Here is a 25,186-nt window from a genome sequence, read left to right on the forward strand (position 1 = left end):
CATTTTCTCAAATGATATTGAACCTGATATGCTGAAACTTTGCAGGGTTACTAAAGTAAAAGTGCTCTTTCCAGTGCTGGTATACGTTTTTAATTTGACTTATTTGAATTTTCGGCCGCCATTTCGGATAAGGGTCTATTACTTACCGCTGTGTGGAATCAACGTCATTTCTAGAAATGGTCCAACCATTCCAGGGATGAATTTTGATTTCTGATCATCTGTAAAATAAGGATACACACAGAGATTAATTCTCGATAATACACTCACGTAACACAGGATACCTCAAGTGTCTAACCCTATCACTACCGGATAGAAATCCTCGGTCGGTTTATGTAATCCTGGCTTTTCAGTTTGTGGATGAAATCCTGAAGTATAAAAATTCTTATTATATCTCTCAGTTAGTACGCGCGGTGTGATTGGTCAATTTTGCGGGCCGTGTTTCACTGTGCGGCCCGCTAAATTTGAAAGTTGTTCCTTTCCAGCGCGCCCGATTAGCCTCAGAGATATAATAAATACCTTATTAACCAAATTTTCTCGGTCCGTGCTGTATGTAACGGATCCTCGTTTTTCCCGGTCATTATGACCGAGAAATCAACGGGGAAAAATCTCGGTCCGTAACTTACAGTGCGGACCTAGGAGTCGATTTGTAAGAGGTATAACTGAAAACTAGTGAGCAGGGCTTTCTTATGGTGCATTTTGTTTTTGCTCTACAACGCGGTTCTACCTTTTGAATCCTTGGATAAAATGCTATGGTGTTACAATCATACCAAACGATACTTTCGAGCAGTATTGTTCTTTTCCTGATAACCAAAAAATTGTTTTTGGTTTTCGAGCAGGCTCAACACGTGCGGTAATTCGCGCGAGTATTTCGGCAGCGGCGCCGCAATTTCTAAGCCAGACAGAGAAGCAAACTGTCGAAGAGAACAAACTTTCTTCGCCAAATACGTCTTGCCGGCGAGTGAACTCGCCAAAACGTGTCAACCATGGCTCTGCCGCCGAGATACTCGCGTGAATTACCCCACTTAGTAACCTGCTCGGAGGCTATCGCGTTCTTTGCGCGTGCAATCTTTCAAGGGATGTGACGATCGATGTTTCGTTAAAGCAACTCACCTAGCAAATGCCACATCTGGCTGATTTTCAGGCCAATTATCATGCGCATGTCGGCATATCTTGAAGAAAAAAGACAGTTCCAAATTAATTATTTAACTGGGCACATTATATAAAAGGCAAACAAAGAAGTTTTGCTGATGTAAGATTTCCAATAACTGTTGATCCACGCAATTGGTCACTTACTTTTCCAGGATTTTGTCTTGTTTTGTGGTAGTGAAGTTTTCTAGCTGTAAAGATTCTTGGGTCACAAAGGCCACAGTCAGATGAAAAAAATTGTTCCACAGCTAACATGGCGATAAAATAAAACAGGTTAGACAACTGCTAACAGAATTAAAACTATATCACTTTTTAAGTCGCCTGTTTAGTGTACAACGAACGTAATCAATAGTTGCGTGTTTTGTTAGCTATGTTAATAGTTGACTGTGCTAACTTTTTTCGTAAGTAGCCTCATCGTTAAAACCTACAAAAGCACTATCGGTTTTCGCTCTCGTTACAAAATAGTTTTTCATAAAATGCCATTGTTTCGTGACCTGGGGCTCTTTTCATTTAGCCAAAATGTTGGATTTAACTGGTTGAAACCCAAATGGTACGTGCATGCGGATCAGACGGAAAGAAGAATCAGTCATCCTTTCGTGATGCCCCGTTCACATGGATTTTGAAAATGCACAGTTTACTTTTCTTTCCGTTTTCATGCTCAGAAAACAGTTCTAACCAAAACCAGAATGTCTTTTTAATTGATAACTTTCGAAACAACTTTCTAAGCCCCGAGTCTTGTCATGGCCATTTTTGGACTTAAAAAAAAATACAACGCAAAACAGGTTAATCTAACCCGTCCACTGAGAGAAATCCTTCTTGCTTTAAACAAATCTTTCTTCGACTTACATGACACTAAGGGACCGTTCATTTTTTATGAGCATGGGGGGGCTGGTGGGATTAAGGGGGGGGGGGGGCTACCAAAAAAAATTGAGTGAAAGAGGGGGGGTCACCAGCAATAATTGGCTACTAGGGGAAATTGAAAGTGGCTCAACACAGAAACAGAATAAAAAATTGAATATTATTTCAATTTTATTTAATACGATTTTCCTAACCACTTTTAATTTGTTTTACATACTGAGGTCGAAATCTGCATTTCATATTAACAACAACTGAGGAAATGAAGCATATCTTTTGGAAAAGCAATAATGAATATAAACTGAAGTAGACACCTATGTTTGTACAAGTTCAAATTAATATAAAAACGTAACAGTCTCACTATTGAATCATCCGTGGGGGAGTAGTTTTCTATTAAGTGGTTGTACCGGTTAACCGCCCACCGGTTAGCTCAGTTGGTAGAGTGCCGGACTGCCGTGCGGGAGGTCGCGGGTTCAAATCCCGGCCGGACCACCACTCAGGGTCTTTAAATAACTGAGGAGAAAGTGCTGCCTTTGCTCTGACAGCTGCAAATGGTTAGACTTTCTAGTCTTCTCGGATAAGGACGATAAACCGTAGGCCCCGTCTCACAATCCTTGTTTGTAAATAACTCTGTGGGACGTTAAAGAACCCACTCACTGTTCGCAAAGAGTAGGGGACGTAGTTCCCGGTGTTGTGCGCTGGTCTTTGTGTGTATATTATCATGGTTGGGTGGGAAAATGCTCGGAGACATTAGCTGCATTAAGCTACTCTACAATCGGAGGGTAAATAAAGATTGATGATGATGATGATGATGATGATGATGATGATGGTGATGATGTACTCAGAACTATATCAATAGATTGTTTGATGTTCTCTTTAATTGTACTCACTTTTATAAAGACTGTTGATTAGTAAATTATTTGAACCCAGGAGTATCAGTAGACTCAGTAGTATGCCTAGTGTGAACATCCAGATTAGTTTTTAATAATAGAACTGTTGTTGGTGACTTCAGTTGACGGTAAATCTGAGCCGTAGGCCATCTTCAGAAAAGCTTGTAACTCTCATTTTTAATAGCAGTACTTTAATATCCAGGCATGTAGGAGGGGGGGTTCGAGGGGTTCGAACGAACCCCCTTTGAAGATCAATAATGGGAGAAGAAAAAGCACAATGAGGAGGTTGAACAACTACATGAGGTGTACCATGCGAGAGAGTAGAATGTGCGCCCTGGTTCTAATGCATATCAAATATGATATGCCTGTCAATCTTGACGAGATGGTCAATTTGTTTGAAGGCCTACACCCGAGAATGATGCAGTTTACCAGCTTGGTGTATGACTATCAGCAGATCGAATAGCTATCAGAACTTGACAGGGCGCAGAATGTACATTGAACTGTCTTGTTTAAGTTGAGACAATTGTGCCGCAGAAATGATGTATATAGCTTAAAAAGCTGCTGTAAAACAAATTTGTGATTTGCCTAAAATGGGTCTCAAAATGCAGGAAATGAGGTTTCTGGGAACCTAGATTTTCAAAAATTTTTGTGTCCGCTGTTTTTTTTTTTCTGTTTAATATGACTCGTAATCTTTGATTGGTATGCTTCGATCCGTATTTTGTTAGTCAGATCTGTACGTGTATTAATTGTTTCTACTCGACGGGGAGTAATTTCACGTTAAACATTTGCTTGATTAATTTTTATGATTTGTTTCTGGTTGGGCGGGAGGGGGGGGGGGTCATCAGAAAAAAATAGTTTCTGCTTGGGGGGGGGGGGCATGTGGAAAAAAATTGCATGCTAGGGGGGGGGGGGTCATACAATTTCGTAGTGGCAGTTAACCAAATCCCACCAGCCCCCCCATGCTCATAAAAAATGAACGGTCCCTAAAGCATACCAACTGACCTGGACCGAAAACGATTGACTACTGGCTCCAAAATTCTCCTGCATCGCCTCGGAAAAATACTGGATGGCATTCAAAATTACACTGCAACGCAACAAAAAAATTACTCATTTCGCCATATATGATATATGAGCTACTTTCACTAAGTTAAAGTTGACGTTGTATATAATGTTATGAGACAGAGGACATAACAAAGAAGTGAGAGCGGTTATTACGGTGTACATCCATTTATTTAGAGGTTCCCACATTTTTCTATTAGTTAATGCTGGGTTGTTTCATTGAAGATCCAAGTCTTTCTATCCGTTGAGTAGGGTAAGGTAGCCCCTTAGCTCTGGAGTGATCGTTGTCGATTTTTGCAGGCTTTTTTTTTTACGATTTTCAAAATGAACTCGATAGGTGTTTTATCGCAGATTTTTATAGTTAAATGAATAAGAATTAACCGTTTTAAGTCCTAACAATGATCACCATCAAATTTCCCCTCGTAAAATCAATGCTTATTCAACCCCTGAGGTCATGCGAATTAAGGATATGATCACCCAAGGTGAATTTTCCTGGTATTTTAATAACTCCTCCCCAGTACTTTTACAAGAAAAGTATGGGGACAAGATCGGAGAATTTGTTCTTTGATATTAGGGGTTAAAAGGGTTAAGTAGAAGAGCATTCCGCTTACTTGTTCTGAACCATGGTCATCACCATCCAATCCTTGGGAAAGATATTGTCACTGACCATATCTCCAAATAGCAAGAAAATTTCCATGAGGAAATCCTACATAACAAATAGAATATACGGTGAAATCTCCAATAGAGCGGTTTTCAATCGAGTGTCGTAAAACCAAAACCAAAGTAATTACCCTAGCCAATCACAACAGGTGCAAACAGCGCAATGAACCAATCCGTATTCAAAGCAAATACATGTAACCGGTGCCAAGCGCGGGAAAACGCGTGCAAGCGAGGCACGATTGGTTTTGGTTTTACATCTTATTGGTTAAGAAACTGGCGCGAGTTTTATCAACCAATCATAGAGCGTAGTAAGGCAAAACCAAAGCAAAAACGCATTTACTTTCGACACTCAATTGAAAGCCGCTCTAATATGAACAAATTACGGGTAATAAATTCACTTCAAGAGAAGCACGACGTCTGGCAAAAAAGACCTAACATTTTCAAACTCATTAATAATTCATGAAGAAAGAATTTGGGTGAACTTTTGCTTTGAATTTCTCCAAGAATTATTAATGTTCAACCCGAATCTCGATCTTTGAAAATCTGTTTACAACCGCACTTTGATAATTCATGAAGAGAAAACAAAGGAAGCCACTACCTTGAAGGAGGTTTGGAAAATGCGATCTTAATTATCATAAAATTTGGTGACATTTTGGTTTGAATTTCCCCAAGAATCATCATTGGTTGGAGAAGCTATATCAAACACTCGAAAGAATGTTTCATCCGATTTTCAAACAGCTCGAAGTTGGTTAAAGAAAAGCTCGGCTGCGCCTCGTGTTGGAAATCGGATAAAACACTCTTCCTCGTGTTCGGAAAAAAAAAAAACCTTTTTGTTTTGGGACGGGCAGAGTTTCCACTCACCAGTAAATCTTGGTCTGTTGGAAAGTGCGCCACGTATTTCTGGTAATGTTTTTCATCCATCAACTGCAACATGGCTACCAAACATGCAACGTAGTTACCCTAATATAAAAGAAAGCCAAGTTTAACGGGGCACTGTAACGGCGATTTCGCTGTATTTTTGTCAAAACAGCTCAAATATTTGACAAAGAACCTTTTTTTCTAGCATGAAATTGTTGTTAGAGCGCTGGGGAGAAACAACTAAGGGATTCCTCCGGGATAGGACAAACTATAATCAGTGTTTAGCGACTTCTCTGCAATACACAGGATGAACTTGAAAAAGGGAAAGGTGAAATATAGTTCTCGAATACGAGTGTTCAATGCCATTACGTAGAAATAAGTCCAGACGCTTCGGGCTTAGCCCTTCATCAGTGGAAAAGTCCGCCGACCGGTTGGCTCAGTTGGTTGAGTACCGGACTACCGTGCGGGAGGTCGTGGGTTCAAACCCGGCCGGACCAACACTCAGGGTCTTTAAATAATTGAGGAGAAAGTGCTGCCTTTGTAATGACATCTGCAAATGGTTAGACTTTCTAGTCTTCTCGGATAAGGACGATAAACCGTAGGCCCCGTCTCATAACACTTCAATGTCCATAACCCTGTGGGACGCTAAAGAACCCACACACTAATCGCAAAGAGTAGGGCATGGAGTTCCCGGTGTGCTGGTCTGGTCTTTGTGCTATTTCATGATTAGTAGTATTGTAAACCGCATTTGAATATATGCATATAGAAAATGCGGTATATAAATACCATTACCATTACCATTAAAAAGCTGGCTTGCGCCACGAAGTCAGATTTAAAGTTGTTAAACTTTTATCATGAACTTGAAGAAGTTGGCCAATTTTTCAAAAATTGAAATTAAATTGAAAAACGCTCTGTCTAAAACTTATTGTTAACGAGTATGAGGTATGGCAAAAGATCGCCAATGAAATTGAGACAATTCACCTTGTTTTTAAAGATCTCAAAAGAGCGTTTGCAGTTTTAATCCTCTGGCAATGAATTCCTAATTTTTGCTTCAGTGTGACTGTTCCCTAATAATCTATTCTATCTGTTCTAGCTCGCGGTGACGTTATCAGCTGACAATCAATCGTCCACTTATCCCTGCAGATGATTTATCGAGGTTGTTGGCACTAACAACAGTCATCAACAACACTCCCTTACGGTCTTATCACTCTACACCAAGGATTTATACTCACGTAGACCCAAAGTTCCAGAAAGAGTTGAGAGACTTTTGGTAAAAGCATCCATTTGGATATTTCCAATGCCAGATATATTTTAACTCCTCCCCCTCCCCGCTCCCCCACTCCCATCCCCTCTCCTCTACCCAACATACTACCATCACCACCACCGACATCATTATCAATGTTGTTCTTATTCAGCGGTACAATAACTAACTTGAACTGAGTGGAGAAGGAGTCACAACTGAAGTGAACTGTTCACTTTCTCCATTTTATGTAACAAAGATGGTCAAATGTGGTGACAGTGTCTGGACCGTTTTACCTGCTTACCAGTAGCACAACATTTCGAAATCCTGTGAGTTCTATTGTTACCATTTTAACCACTGCAACAAGCATTACTACAAAAGGGAGAGCAATGTTAATTACCACAACAGGTAATGATCGGTCCATCATGATCACAGCTTTCACCACAACACGCAGCAGAGACGTGGCTATCAGCAATACGTCATCATGTGTGTTACCCTGCGAACACAGACAGTACACATTAGGAACGCGTTCTTGAAACATCACATTCTATTCCATAAAAACTTTCGAGTCTAAAAGACTGTAAATGTTAGGTAAAACCACAGACAATCGCATCATCATCACCTCCATCATCATCATCATCATCATTATTATTATTATTATTATTATTATTATTATTATTATTATTATTATTATTATTATTATTATTATTATTATTATTATTATTATTATTTTGAGTCCTATTCGTTTCTTACAAACACGAGAGCTCAGGGCCCAGTTGTTCAAAGTACGATTAAGCTAATCCCGGGTAACGTGAACTTTGATTCGAATTCAATTGCTATATTCTCAATAAAGATTTCAGTTTGCAAAAGATTTTTGTCCCTTAGTTTTGGCTTACATGTTTCTTTACCATGAGCTTAAAAATAACTTTAAACACATTTTCAACGACCGAAACGAAAACTAACGTTAATCGGCTTTCGAACAACCACGCCCTGGCAACGACTACACGCTGCACAACCATGATTGGTTCTCAAGAGAAACACTGGAAGAGAGGCAACAAATGTGATGTCACTGTGAGTTGTTGTCACTATGTATGTTATCTTACACAAACATCCCTTAAGGACGGTCCCGACGTTTGTTACTGCGCATACGTTCTGCGCATCTCGAGATACTCGGGTTTCCTATGGGTAGTGTCACTAATACAGGGATATTTTTGCGCAGTTTAAAACTATGCAGAGAAAGCAGAACTCAGCAAGTGTTCTTGATACCCAAAAAGAAAATTAGGGGTAACCATGCATTTTTCAGAGATAATGAAGCTTCAATGTGGAAAAAAACGTCATACATTGCTTTGTATTTTACTGTTTTTTAGAACAATTGTTGCTTCATTATCTCTAAAAAAAGCGTGATTACCCCAATTTTCTTTTTGGATTTCAATAGCCCTTGCTAAGATCTGCTTTCCCCGCATAGTCATAAACCACACAAAAATACTTCCTTATTAGTAGGCACCGTCCTCAAAAGGACCTAAAACAACTTAAGACAGAAAATGATTAGAATTTTGTCGTTGGGTGCCCCCACGAGTTCCTAAACTCACCACATCCTTTCTTGTCAGAGTGATCAAAATATCATTCAGGATGTCAATACAGATCTTCATTTCCTCGCTTTTTGTCATCTCATTTCTCAGTTGTTCAACAACCATGGGGAGCAGGACATACCTAGATTCTGCACGTCAACAGAGGGAACATAGAATTAGCTGCAAATTATACAGTACTTTGCAAACAAATTTTGTCGAATCACGCTGTTTGTACTCAGAAAATTTCGACGCATGTTTCTTGAAAGGCGTCGAGCTGCTTGAAATTTTGCCGCGAAATTTTGTTCAAAGCTCTCCACAGGAAAGTGAAATTTCGTAGAAAATGAAACAACGGCTGTTCGAAATTTTGTTGAAAAGTCTCGCTTCGTTGTTTGTTTCACGTAAACACTGGATACAGCCAGTGAACTTCAATTAACGTAAAAAGCGTATAATATATTTTGTGGTCATAAGCTTAAAAAACGATGCATAATCATACTTGTTTTTGTATTAGTTGTTTTGTTTTGTTTTTTTCGCCTACAAGTTACGCTAGGTTGCTCGTTTCACGTTTTAAAGGGGCGCTATCACGGAGATTTTGATTTGTTTTGGTCTAAGTACCTTTTCTCTAATATGAAATGGCTCTTAATTCACCGGGAGAAAAATATTAAGTGATTTCTCTAAGGAATAATAAACTACAATCGGCTTTTTGGTGACTTCTCCAAAATTTATACACTGGAAGAACTTGAAAAAAAAATGGAGTTGCAATCCATTTCCATCCTAGCCATCTGCAGCCAAACATACATGTAGTCTCTGTGCAAAAGTAGGGTTATTGTTAATAAACTGAACCATTCATTATTTGGCTAATCAAAGTGACGCTGAAAATAGGTCACATTACCCGTTTCAGCACCGGCTACCGCGTATTCCGTACCACACATTCACTCGATCGCTTGATTTACGTAAATAGTGCTTCAAAAGAAGCATAGCGTAAAACATACGGAACGTCAATTGCAAATGTCGCCGGTCCGTTACAGGCAATGATAACGGTCGGTAAAAAGAGTATAGACCGTTAACATTTAGCGCTCACATTGCTCAGATGTTTTAATGGGATACACGCTTTGTAAAGGGATCTCAAGCGAAAATGACGTCTCGTGCGAACCGTACGGACCACCAATCGTAACTACAGTCCGCATCAGGAAAACAGCATTGAATATGAATGAGTGGAGTTATCAAAAGCTAATCAAAGGATTAAAAATTGAGGAAACCAATCTGTACCTTGGTCTTCGAACAGCCTGGTTTTCACCATGTTGTGGATGCAGTCCATTTTCTGAGAAGTTAAACGCTTCTCTGGAATTTTCTCGATAAACTCCCTCGCAAAGTAACTAACAGAAAGACAATGACAAATTTATTAACAGATACATGTATATAAAGAATTTTTCTACCGTTTCTTAAGAGACTTCGCTAATCCAACTTAACACGAAAGTGTTATTTCATGTTTGCTTTTTGTTTGCGTTGTTGTTGTTGTTGTTGTTTGTTTGTTTGTTTGTTTTTACTTAACTTGCAAACCTCTTGTAAGCCTCAGTTGATCTTGAAATGAGTACCAGAACTTACTGGAATTACGAGCACGTCACATTGATAAATTTCAGTCACAATGAAAAGTCAATACATTTCCAAACAATACTGCCTGTGAGCGGAAGCGTGGGACTGATACTATTTGTTTTTCTTTAACCTGAACACGGGAGCATCTTTTTTTTATGAAAAACGACCGTTTTTGCGCAGCTCAAAAATTATGTAAGTGATTGAACCAACTCTCCAGCCTCAGCAGTGAACAAACCTGAGTTCTTTGATGTCAAACACCTGCATCAAGTCAACAAAGGTTGCTGGGAAGTACTTCAAAGCAGCCCCCTGTAAAAAAGTTTAAGGTAAAACAGCGAATTACATTCCTGGTCCAAAAAATAAGCCATTTTCGAGTTGCATTGGACCTCATTATCAAAGCGAGGCTAAGTGCGAAGATTTTATGAAAATTAGTTTTCATCCATATGCAAACAAGGATAGACTGCACAAGGATACCTGAGTAAGAAGTGTCTCGTTCTTAACATCCGCCATCAAAAGTACCAACGCCTGGAAAAGTTTCCTCAAGCCGTCCTCAAATTCTGACTGTCCCTGGTCACCAACAGCTCTATAACACATTTGAGGGAAAATAAATGGAATGTAACTTTTGATTCTATTCAATCATATAACGCCGCGTATGGATGATTCAAGTGATGTAAAATCGCACAATCATCACATTAACTTTACCTTTCAAACAGAATTCTTGACTGGACAATGAACTTGAAAATGTATTCCATGGCCTACAACCACAAATCAACACGTATTACAAATCGAGAAAAATATGACTGACTGACTGACTGACTGACTGACTGACTGACTGACCTGACTGACTGACTGACTGACTGACTGACCTGACTACTGACTGACTGACTGGATGACTGACTGACTGACTGACTGACTGACTGACTGACTGACTGGATGATTGACCTGACTGACTGACTGGATGACTGACTGACTGACTGACTGACTGACTGACTGACTGGTTGACTGACTGACTGACTGACTGACTGACTGACTGACTGGATGACTGACTGACTGACTGACTGACTGACTGACTGGGTGACTGACTGACTGGATGACTGACTGACTGACTGACTGACTGACTGGATGACTGACTGACTGACTGACTGACTGACTGACTGACTGACTGACTGACTGATTGACTGGATGACTGACTGACTGACTGACTGACTGACTGACTGGATGACTGACTGACTGACTGACTGACTGACTGACTGACTGACTGGATGACTGACTGACTGAGTGACTGACTGACTGACTGACTGACTGGATGACTGACTGACTGACTCACTGACTGACTGGATGACTGACTGACTGACTGACTGACTGGATGACTGATTTACTGACTGACTGACTGACTGACTGACTGACTGACTGACTGACTGACTGACTGGCTGGATAACTGACTCGTTGACTGACTGCTGACTGAACTACAATACGGGACTCCATGATGACTGACTGACTGACTGGATGACTGATTTACTGACTGACTGACTGACTGACTGACTGACTGACTGACTGACTGACTGACTGGATGACTGACTGACTGACTGACTGACTGACTGACCGACTGACTGACTGGATGACTGACTGACTGACTGACTGACTGACTGACTGACTGACTGACTGACTGACTGACTGACTGACTGAATACTAACTATTTAACTACATAACTGACTAGCTACATGACTCTACATGACTGGCTCGCTGACTGACTTTCTAACTGCAAGGCTGACTAACAGATGGTCAGACAGACAGATGGACGGACATCCTTACTGAATAATTGACAGATGGGCGGATTAACACTGAAATACAAACAAAACTGATTAAGGTAAAGCATTTATACCTTCATAGCCTTGAGAAGAAGATCCATCTTTATTCTGTCGGGTTGTTGTTCATTTGTTGCATAATTAATATACTCAAGAAACACTAAGACGAGAATTCTGCAAAGAAACAGTTAAAACAGATTTGGGTTAAACAAAAAATCTTTTTATTACACATTGGTTCAGTACTGGAACATGAATTTTGTTTCTTGTTCGTGTAAAATACAGTGTTTGTATGTGAATCCGATTTACAATAATTTCCAACATCAGCCAAGAAGGGCACAAGATATCGGGTGAAAGATTTTGCCAATCAAACAAAAGGGAAACCAAGAATCACAGTCAGCCCTTTCTATATATCAGTCTGCAACTTTTTCCTGTAGTTTTGATAGACAAAACAATACATGATTGAAATGTTACATTGGAAAGAAAAGTACACTCTTTCAAGCAAGCATTGGTGGACAGTCCTTCAATTTGACTGATTCAATTGTACCTCTCTAACTTGCACTTAGCTGTGCTTAAATATTTCATCTGCATTTTTTTTTTCAGAGTCAGTGAATACATTGTATAGAATTCCTTGTAAAGTAAAACGCCGTCAGTGTGTTCTATCTACACGTAAAACCCTGTTTGCCCAATTTGAAATGTCACCCCATTTGCTGAGAAAGGGCTCACTTTAAGGCAACTAGAAGACCAAACTCGTAAATAAATTTATTGGTCGACTGACTTATTTTTACTCTCCCATGCACTCTTTACTTACTGATCAGCCTTCGTTGCTCCAAACAGCTCCTCAATGTAGGCATCGAGAACTGGTCTAAAGTGATGGTACTTCTTGTCTGCCAGTAAACTGATTGTAAACACCTGATTGTGAAAGCAAAGATGTCTTAACAAGCGGATCCACTCAGGTTAGTGTAGAGGTTTGTTAGGGTTCTTGAAAGGACTATGTCAGCTGGGGCACATGCGCAGTAGAATCTTGTTAAGAATAATTTGCATACAACTCGTCGCGGGATTTTTGCTTTTCCGCCATTGCAAAAGCTTTCAAAAATATCGCAACAAACAGCTTTCTGTAATTGCTATAAAAAGAACGCTTGTAAATAAGACAATCAGCTAACTTTCCTAAGATGAACACGATTCAAACAGATGAAAACAGCTTCCTGAACTCTCCAATGGTATTTGAAAAAGTTGGGCCAACGATTTCAAAGTGCTCCTCACCAACGCGCGCATGCGCCTGAGGTGACATAGTTCCTTTAACAGGAACGGAATCCTATTTGAGTATTTCCCGAAGTGGGGACCCATTTCCTTCGTTTCCATCTTGATGACCTACATTTATTTCGTGTTTCATTTTCAACCCTGATATGAAAAATAATTTATACACGCACGTTTCCTACCCGTTCATGAAGTTGATGTGACTATTGTATTCTGTTATAATTAAACCCTTTTTACTCACCCTTTTAACCTCCTTTTTCCTACTTATAAGTTGTTGTGATACAGGGTTTGGCAGGCGTAAAGTTACAGCAAGTATTTTTCTCTATTTTTGTCTAGTAAGTGTAGTCATATATCATATATGCGAGTGTATTGTACCGTAAGCTGTTTTTAATGTAAATGCAATTTAAGAAAATAATAAAAAAAAATAAAAAAACAACAACAAAAAAAACCCACCAGTACCTAGGTAACAGAGACATCTACTTAACAGCTGACCCTCCAAACCTCTGGTTTATATTCGAGACTAGCATTTATTCAGTTCAGGTCCGGCGTTTAATCAAGGTGTATGGGTATGAAAATCACACAAATTCTCCCAAAGAAGAATACTCAAAATGATGATAGAGTAACAACACAGAGAGAAATCAACTCACCAACGCATCAAATACAAGCTTGTCATACTTGTGGGCGTGCTCCATCAATATTGCAAACAGTGCATCAAACGTATCTGTTAAAAACTGACAATAAAAAGCAGAAATGTCAATATTAACTATTCTGGCAGTTATAATCTTACAAAACAGTGGGGATTTTTAAGAAGTTTCTGTTCATGCAATTTTCTATATTCGTTTCAGTAATTTTCAGGGCCTGGATGAAAATTACTCGGTGTTATTCTGGTTACTCTGTTCAAATAACGTCTTTATTACGATGATGTTGTTTAATTCGGCTGTAGCAGTACAAAAGAAAACGCAGTTATCTGTCAGTAAACCCTATCTAGACCAGGAGGAGTATTCAACCCATTTCGATTTTGAACCTGAATAACTTTTCGAATATTTGCGTAAACGCCATGAAACGTGGTGACTTCGTCAGAAATTTATATGGAAACAATTTGATGTGGTCAGCTACTGTTCAATGAATTCGATGGCACCATGAAAACCATTTTTTTTTCCAGAAAGAAAAGAAAAAATACTTTACTTACGGTAACTTTTATGTTTTTAGCTAATATTAGTGTTCTTTTAGTGGTTTTAATCACTCTTCGTCCAATTTTGGAGCTTTCCAACTTCCAGCTGGAAGACTGCTTACGGGCTGCCCTTTAAATGTACGAAAATCTCAAAACTTCGCGTTTTCCAATTTAAACTGCTACACAGGAGACTTGCCACTAATGATTTCTTAAAAAAAATAAAGCTAAGGGATAACGATCTTTGCAATTTCTGCCAAATTGAAGAGGAAACTCTCATCCATCTTTTCTGGAACTGTACGGTAACGTCCGGTTTCTGGCATAATTTTAGGCAATGGCTGCTCAGAAACGAATCTTCTGTGCGTTCTCTTGAGCTAACCCCTTCCTTGGTCATAGGCTTAAAGACCCACCCACTATTTTGGAAAAATTTTTACTTTTTATTCTTAGTCGCAAGACTCTATATCTGGACTTGTAGAATACAAATGACTCATCCTACAATTGACACGTTCCCCCTTTTCCTCTCACTTTACAATCTTTAAAAGGTACTTGCTTCTTGTTTTTTTTGTCTTTCTTGCCTTTTGCAGAGTATGTGCCACGTGAGCAAAACGGTAGCTGGTGTGGATGCATGTTTAATTAGTAAAATTGTTTAATATCACGTATCTGTTACGAGAAAAAATGTAAACATTACGCATTTACTTGACGTGATTGTTGTAACTGTAGTGTGACAGTAATAGTGTTACAACTGTACTGTGATGTAATTACAAATTAATTAATCTCAACAGTGTCGGGAATCTTGTCAGTATTGTAATGTAGTAATGTAGGTATTGTAAGTATTGTTTAGTGTAAGCATTGTAAGTATTGTAAGTAATTATTTAGTATTGCAAAATAAAAAAAAAAATAAAAATAAAAAAAAAAAAAATTTTGGAGCTTTCCGGCGGTTTTGGGGAAATACAGAAATCCAAGATGGCCGCCATTTGGCATTTATGACGCAATTACCACTTAAAATCACGTCATCACGTCTTGTTACAGACCTCAAAGAAAACATCTATGGACGTACTATTTAAACACCAAGTGTCAGTGTCATAACTTTAAAAGTCGTGGGTTTAATACCGTAGTGGTTGATAGATAAACAGGCCTCTTTCATACAAGGGTATCCAGCGTAATCGTAGTCATAAACTAACGATTTAATAGTTAATTGACATCTGACTAACAACAAAATGCACTGTCTTCATGCATGTGCACAAACCTTAACAATTTCTTCACCACTAACTTTCATGACAGTAACCAGAATAGTTTTCAATTTTCCAACCATAGAATTCCACTTCAGCAGTCCAAGAAGATCAACTGGAAATCGAAAGGGAAAAAAATTGTCAAAAATGAAATACACCATACTTTATCCAAAAGTCTCTGGCCCACTATACACAGGAAGGGAGAAATATTCGTATGAGGTACAACATGGTAAAACGTTTTAGTTTGTTTGAAAATTGAAAGGCAAAAATATCTATTCTCAAACGTACATTTTTGTAACCTAATTTCTCCATTCCTAACGTAACAAACAATTTCCAAGGATTCAACAGAAATAATTTTGACCGAAACCATTTGTTTGCACTTCGCAAACACAGTATACTTCCTGTAATTTTCATACTGTCAATTATAGAGAAACATGTTTGCAAATAAAATTCAAAGGAATGTCCACAAATTCGTCGTGTTGCTTCTTTTAACTCATAGGTTTGGAATGGAGAAACATTAAAGTAAAGGTTTTCTGTTACTTTTTGTCACTTTAAATTTCCATACAGACCTTTTAAGGTCTGTATGGAAATTTACAATTAAAATTGAGATATGCTTTATTAATACTGTAAAATTGCTGAACCTGAACTGGAGGTAAATGCTAAACTGTAGCATACCATTTTGTGTTAGTTTAGTTGAGCAGAGAAGAGTTTCAATTCTCAATTTGTCGCTTGTTGGTGTGAATGGTACGTTACTTGTCTTCGCGGGAAGGACATCATCCTTTTTGGAAGGAAGATGAAGATAAGACGAGGGCTGCGGTATCCTTCCATGGTCATTCTACAACAAAAGCATTTAACAAAATATAAATTATATGTTATTCTCAATAATCAAACCAGAAATGACCTCATAACCAACAAGGTGCATAGGTTACTACATTTGTGTTATACAGCTGAGGCAGACCTTTTATCAAGGAAACTTTTAATTTTGATGTAGGTCACTATTACCGAAGTATTTTTGTGCGGTTTATGACTATGTGGGAAAAGCAGATCATAGCAAGGGTTGATGGAATCCAAAAAGAATGAGTTCGATTTCTGTAAAATCTCATAACAATGACATCCCCTTGAGCATAATCATTTCAAGGTCATCTTAAAATCGTTCTACAGAGTTGAGGCTTTATGAGGTTTTCAAGGGGGCTTAACAAAGGCTTTATTGGGCCTAATCCTGTAAGTAAGATCACCAGTAACAATGACTGAGTATAATCAGCTGTCACAGCTGTTTAGGGCAGGACATGGCCCCCGTCTCTCTTTGTGGTGAAAGTCTGATTAAACCAGTTCTAGATTTCCTTATAATGTTAATCACTTACCTTGTAGACCAAAAGTTCATGAGTCCCATCCTGCAGTGTGGTGCCATCATTGTACATGAGTCGCGTGTGTGAAAATGCAAAGCACTTTTGAGTTCTGTCTTTCTCTGTTTTGGGAACAAAAAGTAAGAAAAGTTGACTGCATGCAAGAGATATATGCCACATGCTGACTGAGTTTAATCCAGACTTCCCTTGTCCCGGTTTTCTAAGTACAGTGTATGCTAATGTCAACCACCCATATAACTGTAGAGACCAGTCATAACACAGCATTAGTATTACTGTAAACACTGGCGTATAAGCCGCACTTTTTTGCATAAATTTTTCGCTCAAAATTGGGAGTGCGACTTATATGCGTGAACATCTGCAAAAGATGACGTAAATCTGCAATTTTCGACACTTTTAGAAGAAATTAAGACCATTTTAGCTACACACAGTGTTGCATACCACAAGAAACTACCAATAGGACGAGAATTGGTCATTCTTTGGTACGTTTGGTGGCTCCTTAAGGAGCCGTTTTTGCTTTAACTGCTGAAAAGATTCAGACATCATTCCGAAAGTGCTGCATCACTAACGCCATTCACGGGACACAATCCTTGTGTCCAGTCCTCCCTGATTGTAAGCACGTTGTTCACTGCATCTTGGCGATCAACAAGACAAAAACTCCATCAAGAAACCACCTTAAATGAAAATGTGCCTGTAAAAACAAGTATCACAGAAACGTGCATCATATGATCAAGGAGGTATGCATGCCTTTTTTTCAGTTTTAAAGGTAAAATTGTAGTTTTATTTTGTTGAAAATAAAAATGGTCAAACGATCGCTCGATGGCTTTACAAAAAGTTACAGCAAAACTTTGAACTAGTCTTTCGCAAGACCTAACTTTGATTTTTTTCCCAAACTTTGGGCTTGAAAACTCGTTGTCTTCTCTTATAATAAATTGTTGTTGTTGTTGGGTGCGGCTTTTACGCCGGTGTCCACGGTAATTTTAATGCAGGATTTTATTACACAAACCTTCATTTGCAGATCTGTGCTTGAACATCACCCTAACATGTGAGGTTTGAAACTGCTCAATTGGAATGACCAACTGAAAAGGAAATTAAACTTTCATCAGGCAATACCAAAGCAATAATGCAATTGAAGGGGTGAGTATGACTGCTCTCAAGGTGTTTTGCTCGCTCCAAAACGTATGTTGTCCTCTTCTCTCTATGCTTCTCTTCCACTGACTCGATATTATAGCATTGCATCTTTTTTTCCAAAAATAAAGCGTAAAACTAGTGACAAATGCAACTAGTTTCATTGGTTTTATTAAACCTGGCGCATGATCAATTAGATTAGAGATTAGCACAGTTACGAACTAAACATGTAACGTTCTTTCTTTGTTTTTCCTATCCAAGAAAGGTTGGGTGCCCAACGGTTATTAAATCAGACAACTGTTACTGTATGATAACCACCATCCAATTTTGTACCCCGACATGTTTTTCATCCAATGGAAGCGTAAGGAAATTGTGACCTTCCATGGGAAAACAGTGACTAGGGTGAACGCACACACACGGCACCGTAGTTACACGTAATTTTATTATTATTATTATTATTATTATTATTATTATTATTATTATTATTATTATTATTATTATTATTATTATTATTATTATTATAACCCAATTAACTTTGCGTTACCATGCCCTTCTTGCAATAAGGTGTTCAAGGGAAGATTACACTAATTCTGCTTACCTAAAATTATATAAAAGCAATTAAAAGAACAGTAACTATGAATAGAAGTTAGAACAACAGTTAAGAGTAGTCACTCAGGAAAGTGAACTTTTTTAAAATCATCACCTTAATTGTCTCCACCCATTCAGGTTTGCCACAGTGGTAAAAAATAACAGAACGGTATTCACTAACGAGGTCCTCTCCTGCGCCAATACTGATTACATTCTGCAACAAGAAGTTTTGAAAACCTTTTGATAAAATTGACCATAGCAAGATTTCATGTGATGACAGAGATCCCACAAGTGTTACACTTTATTTCTCAAACTCATTACATGTAATAATTCATCAAGCCAAAACAAAGCAAATCACCACCGTGAAGGAGGTTTAGAAATGTGATCTTAATTATCATAAAATTTTGTGAACTTTTGCTTCGAACTTATCCAAGAATTATCAATAGTTTGAAAAGCTATACCAAACACTCGAAAGAGTGTTTCCTCCTATTTCCAAACACCTCAAAGTTGGTTAAAAAAACCTCGGCTGCGCCTCGTTTTTCCAACCTACTTCTCGGTGTTTGGAAATCGGAGGAACTACTCTTCCTCGTGTTTAAAATATTACGTAAGATCTAGTTGGCCTTCCCCTTAACCCCTTTCTGTCATGTGACAGGTTATCAAAACAGAATGTGATGAACATACCGCTCCCAAATAGCCCTAGAAATGAGCAACCAAATGACAGGTAGTATCTATAAGAACTGTTTCCCTTACCGGAAGAACTGTGCCATCCTCAGAAAGAACTTGCATTGTAACCTCGATATTCTTATTTGCTGTTTTTCTACCTGTAAAAATACATGGGGTCTCGAATTATTAAAAAGTTGGTTCAAGAATTTTCACATGCCAGAAATGTTTAACATGACTACGCTTTGTTCCACAAAACACAAAAACAAGACTTCACAATTTGCACTCCTTCAAGAGAAAAAAATTAATTGAGTCAAGGTCGCATATAGGAAATTTGTTGATTCTCACCTCTTTCAAATTCCCCCGAGTGAATGGTCACATACAGGTCATTCCGAAGATCACCTGTTAAAAGAAATTCAACTAAATGGTGAAAGTCATTCTAACAACCTAGTATTATTCTCTAGAAACAAACAAATTAATATTATTATAAATAAATACATGTAGATAAACACACAAGAAGCACAGAACCAAAACCGTCTTATGTCTCCAACACCGAATTAAGATTGATAATTGCTTGTAATGACTATATACTAGTAATAATCAAAGATTAGGGAGTGCACTCAATGTCACCAGGCTCTCTCTCTTTTGTCAACTGGTGATGATGTCATTCGCCCCTTTCAAAATCTGCGGGGGATGTCAGATACGCGTCCCAAGATTAATTAATTCAATCAACATTGTCCCACACAATCTCAACTCCAACCTGTATTAGGAGTGTGCTCTTTCTACGTTGAACACAATACCTACCTGATACATAACTTTTAAAGAGTCTTAATTTTTAGTTGATTTACAAATGCTTTGAAAAGAAAATGATGTTTTGTTTGTTTGTTCATTTGTTTTCTAAATAAAGCCTTGAACTCAGTAGTAAAACAATGCTTCACGTTTTTACATGTATGTATGATTTGGCCCCTATCTAACCATAAGAGAATTTTTTTATGTGTACCAGTTCTTTAATGTTTGCACACTCTCAGAGCAACAAAAAACAAACTACTGCACAGTTTCAGAAAACAATTTCCATAATTCCCGGCCATAACATTTTCAAGACGGAGGAGTACCTCAAAAGCAAAAATTTTTAAAGGAATTTGTATGAGGCCAAAAAATTGGAATTCTCAGAGAGGGTGGGGTTCAGCCCAAAAAGCAATGGGAGTTAAGGATATTTTCTGAAACGAATCTACGGGCTAATTGCGCACCACACCCTTATAAGATATAAAGGCAATAGAATGTTTTCACAGTGATCATATCGGAGGAGGGAAAAAAATTATTTGCCTTTGAGAAATAAATTTTACTTTTCTGCAAATATATTTTATTGTTATTGCTGCCATGAAAATACTGTGACTACAGAAGTACAAAGACTAATTCCCACTTTGATTTAAAAGTGAAGACTCACCTGGCATGATGACTTCAGGGAAACCAAGTTTGCGTGCAATGCACGTTTGCTTTGTTACAAGAAGTGGATGCTCCTCCCGTAACTAATAGAAAACAACACATGATCCTCATATAAATTTGTAAACTTGAAATTGCGCCCTAAAGAGGGAGTGAAAGGCTATGACAACAGTCAGATTCATACAGTCATGTGATTTGATCAGATTGATTTGCATTGGAGCAGGGATGGGAAGTGGTGAGAGCACTCATGTCACACCAATGTGTCCCGGGTTCGATTCCCAGACTTGGCGTCAAATATGGGTTGAGTTTATTGTTGGTTCTCGTCCTTGCTCTGAGGTTTTTTTCCGGGCACTCCAGCTTTCCCCTCTTCTCAAAAACCAAAATAAATATCCAATTCTATCTGGACATTGTCCCCATATTGTAAAGAGCATTTCATTATCTTGTCATGGAATTATGTGTTATACAAATTTACCGGTACATTTTTTTTTTTACAATAAATAATTTATTGAAGGTGCAAGACAGTGATGAGGGAGGGGATAGAGGGTTAAAAAACATTCCAAGTTAAGGCACACAAAGTCGTCCAATTAAAAATTACATGAACCCTAAGCTAGTTTCTGTTGCATGGTGAAACTTGGAGGAATGCTAGTTCACTATGCCACGAATCTTTGTTCCATGCTGTCTGTCTTCTCCCAGGTGTATTTAATGGGTGTTGGCGACATCTGCTGGGTGTATTCCCAGCAGATGTCGCCAACACCCATCAAATACACCTGGGAGAAGACAGACAGCATGGAACAAAGTTTCCTGACTAAGAAAACAACAGAAACTAGGTCTTGCAGGATCATTCTTTAGATCTGACTTCAAACACACATAAACTACCATTTTGATACTGCTGTGCCTCCACACAAGGAAGTGGAAACCTGCTGGAGGAAACGGTTTCAGCAACTGGAAGTCTACCAATGGCGGGAAAGACAGAGGGTGGGAAGTACTCAGCGATCCAAAGATGATGGATAGCCCAAAGGAAATTATTATAAAATGTTCAGAATGTTTGACAATTAATTTTTGAGGTTTCAGCAGTTTGCTAGCATGAGGTGGGAGCATCTAACAAAGGGAGCTGGGGTTTAAAACAAGTCTGCACGTGAAAAATGGCGGAATTTTTTTCAGAAACTGCATTTTTGGTTTGCTAGTAGAATGATACACAAACATGAAAGATTGTTACCTGTTCAACGTCACCAGAAAGAAGCTTCAGTGATATATGAACACCTAAAATTTCAAAGAATTTATATTTAAATTATTGTTTTTTGCTTGAAACACGTGTGTCATAGGTATACACATTAGATAATAAAAGAAACAGTTAAACTGTTATAAAAGCAACAATACACTGTACATAGGGGAAATTACAAGGGGCCACAAGTTCCAGTTGCAATTTAATAAAAGGTTCACACTTGTAGCTAACAAACTGTGCCCTTAAAAAAACCAGCCAAATAGGTTTATTTTGTACACAATTTATTAACTCAAAGTTTCTTTTACACCCATATAGACAAAGATCTCAATAGACATTGTTTGAGTCTTTAATGGGGATTATTGAATTCGTTTTTGAGCTCTTCTTTGTGTCCTTTCTTGTGTTCACATTCAAAAGTAGGGGTCCCGTTTGTAACTTACAAGTGTTAAAGTTTATTAAATTGGCCCCAGGAAGAAGGATGTTCACTAAACCCTGCCACTCCCCATCCCACCTCCCACCCACCCCCCCCCCCCCCAAAAAAAAACCCCAAAACTAGATCGAAATACTAGAGGCAAGCAAAGAACCACCAGAAAAAACCCAACCCATAAACCATAAAAACTGGCAAATAAGATGTGCTCACAGACTGGATGTGCTCACTCTAAGTTTAGAAACTTGTAAGTTGAGTCAAGATTTCAAGGGAGTTAATAAAATTATCATGTCCAGGTTACAACTCACATCATATTAGTCTCTGAACCAAAAAAAAAATGGTATTTTCTGTGCTTAAAGTGGTAATAAGTCCTCAAGTATTTCAAGTTACATGTACCTCACTCATACTTTATGAAATTACCTTCGCCAGTCTTGTTTCCTTCTGAAGGCTGAGCAATCATCCTCTTTATCCAAGAATCAAATGACTGACTCTCTGGAACGCTAAAAATATTGTTTCACAACAATAATAATTATTGGAAAATTATGTGATGGAATATGTTAAGCCTGGTGAATAAATGAGAATAAATTACGTATTAATCAGTAAATGACACAGGCATACTCGGAAAAAAAAATCCGAGTGCTCGGATCAGTGTAATTTACTGATTAATACAAGATCATTCTCATTTATTTGAGGCTTAACTGAAAGGTTCATGACTCTGGAATAGAGCCAATAAAAACATTGTCAACTTCCTCCATCTTCAGTTACCACCATAGATGCACAGTACATGTACCATAAGTTACTTACGGAAGAAGTTGCAGGACATGTGTCTTGTCCTCGTCATACTGAGCAGTGCCATTAAACAAGTCACCAATGTAAAACACTAAAAATAGACAAATGATTACCTTTCTTCAGTTCAGAATTCTACAAAATAATGTTCAAAATGTTGAGCCAGTGCTACATAAGACCCCACAGAAATTCCACTGGATTATAAAAAATATTAATGCCAAGAAAAACATTGCTGAATAAAACTAAAAATATTTTAACCAGAAACCTGCCCCTCCTAGCCACTAGCCTGAGATACACGTATTTAAAAGTTTATTTAACAAATCAACAGCTGTTTTCTATGGTCTTTACTCTTATAGGCCATACAGAGACATCGTAAAAATAATGTTCAAAACTCATGTGGAACCACAAGATGCAGGCAAGTGGTTTCACTGCCAAGTTTTGAACATTTTATGGCTTTGTTTTATGGGTTCTATAAGAGTATAGATCATAGACAACAGCTGTCAACTTTTTTATTTTACCTGAACAAGTAAAAAGCGGAATTTGCTCTATTTTCTGTTTAGAAAGTGCGAACATTACATCTGACATCATTGTTATTGTCTGTACTCTTATTGACAACAGCTATGAGCCAATCAGCTGCGGTGTGGGGGTATTTTGACAGTTGTTGTAAAAAATATGTAACTGACAGTACTTACAGCCAATCCCAAATGGTCTTCTTAGATAGTGAGTTAGTTTTTTACTGTCTGTCTCCTTTATATGCATGCGCCCTGCAAAAAAGGAAATTTCTCATGTGCGGTGCCTGACCTAAAGGAGGGTCCAGTAAGGGCCCGTTTTGTTGTTGTTGTTATTGTTGTTGTTTTTTTTTTTGTTTCTTTATTTATTTGTTAAAGTTGTTTTCTTTCTTATTCTGACACATTAATTTGCCTTCCAGGCCCCTACTTTTCTGCTTGGCATGAAATAGTTAATCACCCGCTGGCGACTAGTTGTGAAATTCTGGTCGCCAGTGCAAAATTTTTAGTCGCATTGGCGACCAGGAAAGCGCAATTTCGGACCCTGCCCCCACCAACCCCAACCATATTTAAGGTTATTCAATGTTCTCTGCTTCTTTGAGGAAAAAATATATAAAAATTTATGATTGTCACTCAAAAGAACCAGTTAGTGTTTCCAGAGTTGTTTAAAATAGTTTATGGCCTTCTGATTTTCTGATCAAAAATTGCAAAGTTTCTTCAGCCTCTTATTTCAATCAGTACAATCATGAATATTGTATCAAGTAGCTATGTATATCTAGCTCAATCAGACACAAAAATTCTTATTTCAGATTGAACAAGGTTCAATCAGGCTTTGCAACTTAGCTGCGGTAATTAGTGATTTGATCACCGGTACCAATGACACAAGTCTGCATTTTCAGCACACCGCTTCTTTTATTCAGAACCTTTTTAATCTCAAAGTGAGGTATACAATGTTAAGCTTCAAATTTGCATGGATCAGGATGCTAAGTTTATTTTAGGAGTTCTCCTGAAGCACACCTATTGGAGACAGGTTACATGTACTTATTCTTGCTATCATGACCTGCTGTACTTAGCGGCATCTGAAATTCTCACACGCACTTGCACTCCTATGACTCGCTCCTGTATGAGATTTTGTACTCTGGTATCATGTACATGTATAACTAAATGAATACAAAACTATTAGACGCAACTGGTGTGAACACGCACCGCAATGAAAGTCGCACCAGTTTCATGTTTTCCCTGACTCATGACAAGGACATTGACTGGAATAGATCATGTAATTGGAGGGGGGAGTAGTATAAGCAACAAAGGAGCACCTAATAGAAAAGAAGTGCCTAACGAAATGAGGGCACTGTAAAGGATAGGACACGTTACAAATCTGAGATAATACTGACCAACTCTGACAATCTGACAAACAATGTAAACTTGTTCTCTTTGGAGGTCCTTTGAACCTAAGTCCTGAGGTTAAAAGAGAAGACCTAGTAAGCACTAACTAAGCAAACCTACAGTTTACATACATCGTTCATATATAATGATCTATAAAAAAATCTTCAGTTAAAGACAAAACACAGTATACTGAAAGACAAGTACAGTAAGTTGTTCTATTTCATCTTCACAGTTGGACTCTGCAGGAGCAACAAGGGTAAAGTAAATGTCCTTGTTGTTGTTGTTTTGCTTTGTTTTTTTTATAAATTTTGTTGTTGTTCTTGTAACAGAACTTTGTTGTTTCTTTTGTTCTGAAACTCAAAATTC

General features: G+C 38.1%; 1 protein-coding gene across 1 annotated transcript in view; it reads right to left on the reverse strand.

Moving 5' to 3' along the window:
• The window catches only part of LOC146465821 (dedicator of cytokinesis protein 1-like), a 73,510-nt gene that overhangs the window by 34,562 nt on the left and 13,762 nt on the right, over positions 1–25,186 (reverse strand). Inside the window, exons 12-39 of the mRNA XM_085127926.1 lie at positions 24,829–24,892; positions 23,621–23,692; positions 22,947–23,022; positions 22,563–22,642; positions 21,713–21,756; positions 20,501–20,582; positions 19,405–19,458; positions 19,147–19,217; positions 18,512–18,610; positions 17,687–17,759; positions 16,681–16,784; positions 15,995–16,154; positions 15,337–15,434; positions 13,570–13,653; positions 12,477–12,577; positions 11,746–11,842; positions 10,566–10,618; positions 10,338–10,446; positions 10,102–10,172; positions 9,543–9,649; positions 8,298–8,425; positions 7,109–7,204; positions 5,472–5,570; positions 4,562–4,656; positions 3,894–3,975; positions 1,294–1,394; positions 1,111–1,169; positions 147–218 (exon numbers count right to left, since the gene is read on the reverse strand). Coding sequence (XP_084984052.1) covers positions 147–218; positions 1,111–1,169; positions 1,294–1,394; positions 3,894–3,975; positions 4,562–4,656; positions 5,472–5,570; positions 7,109–7,204; positions 8,298–8,425; positions 9,543–9,649; positions 10,102–10,172; positions 10,338–10,446; positions 10,566–10,618; positions 11,746–11,842; positions 12,477–12,577; positions 13,570–13,653; positions 15,337–15,434; positions 15,995–16,154; positions 16,681–16,784; positions 17,687–17,759; positions 18,512–18,610; positions 19,147–19,217; positions 19,405–19,458; positions 20,501–20,582; positions 21,713–21,756; positions 22,563–22,642; positions 22,947–23,022; positions 23,621–23,692; positions 24,829–24,892 — 2,431 coding nt within the window. The remainder of the gene's footprint in view (positions 1–146; positions 219–1,110; positions 1,170–1,293; positions 1,395–3,893; positions 3,976–4,561; positions 4,657–5,471; positions 5,571–7,108; positions 7,205–8,297; positions 8,426–9,542; positions 9,650–10,101; positions 10,173–10,337; positions 10,447–10,565; positions 10,619–11,745; positions 11,843–12,476; positions 12,578–13,569; positions 13,654–15,336; positions 15,435–15,994; positions 16,155–16,680; positions 16,785–17,686; positions 17,760–18,511; positions 18,611–19,146; positions 19,218–19,404; positions 19,459–20,500; positions 20,583–21,712; positions 21,757–22,562; positions 22,643–22,946; positions 23,023–23,620; positions 23,693–24,828; positions 24,893–25,186) is intronic.

The sequence above is a fragment of the Pavona decussata genome, unplaced genomic scaffold, assembly GCF_977016875.1.
Source record: "Pavona decussata unplaced genomic scaffold, jaPavDecu1.1 SCAFFOLD_155, whole genome shotgun sequence".
NCBI classification, from domain to species: Eukaryota; Metazoa; Cnidaria; class Anthozoa; order Scleractinia; family Agariciidae; genus Pavona; species Pavona decussata.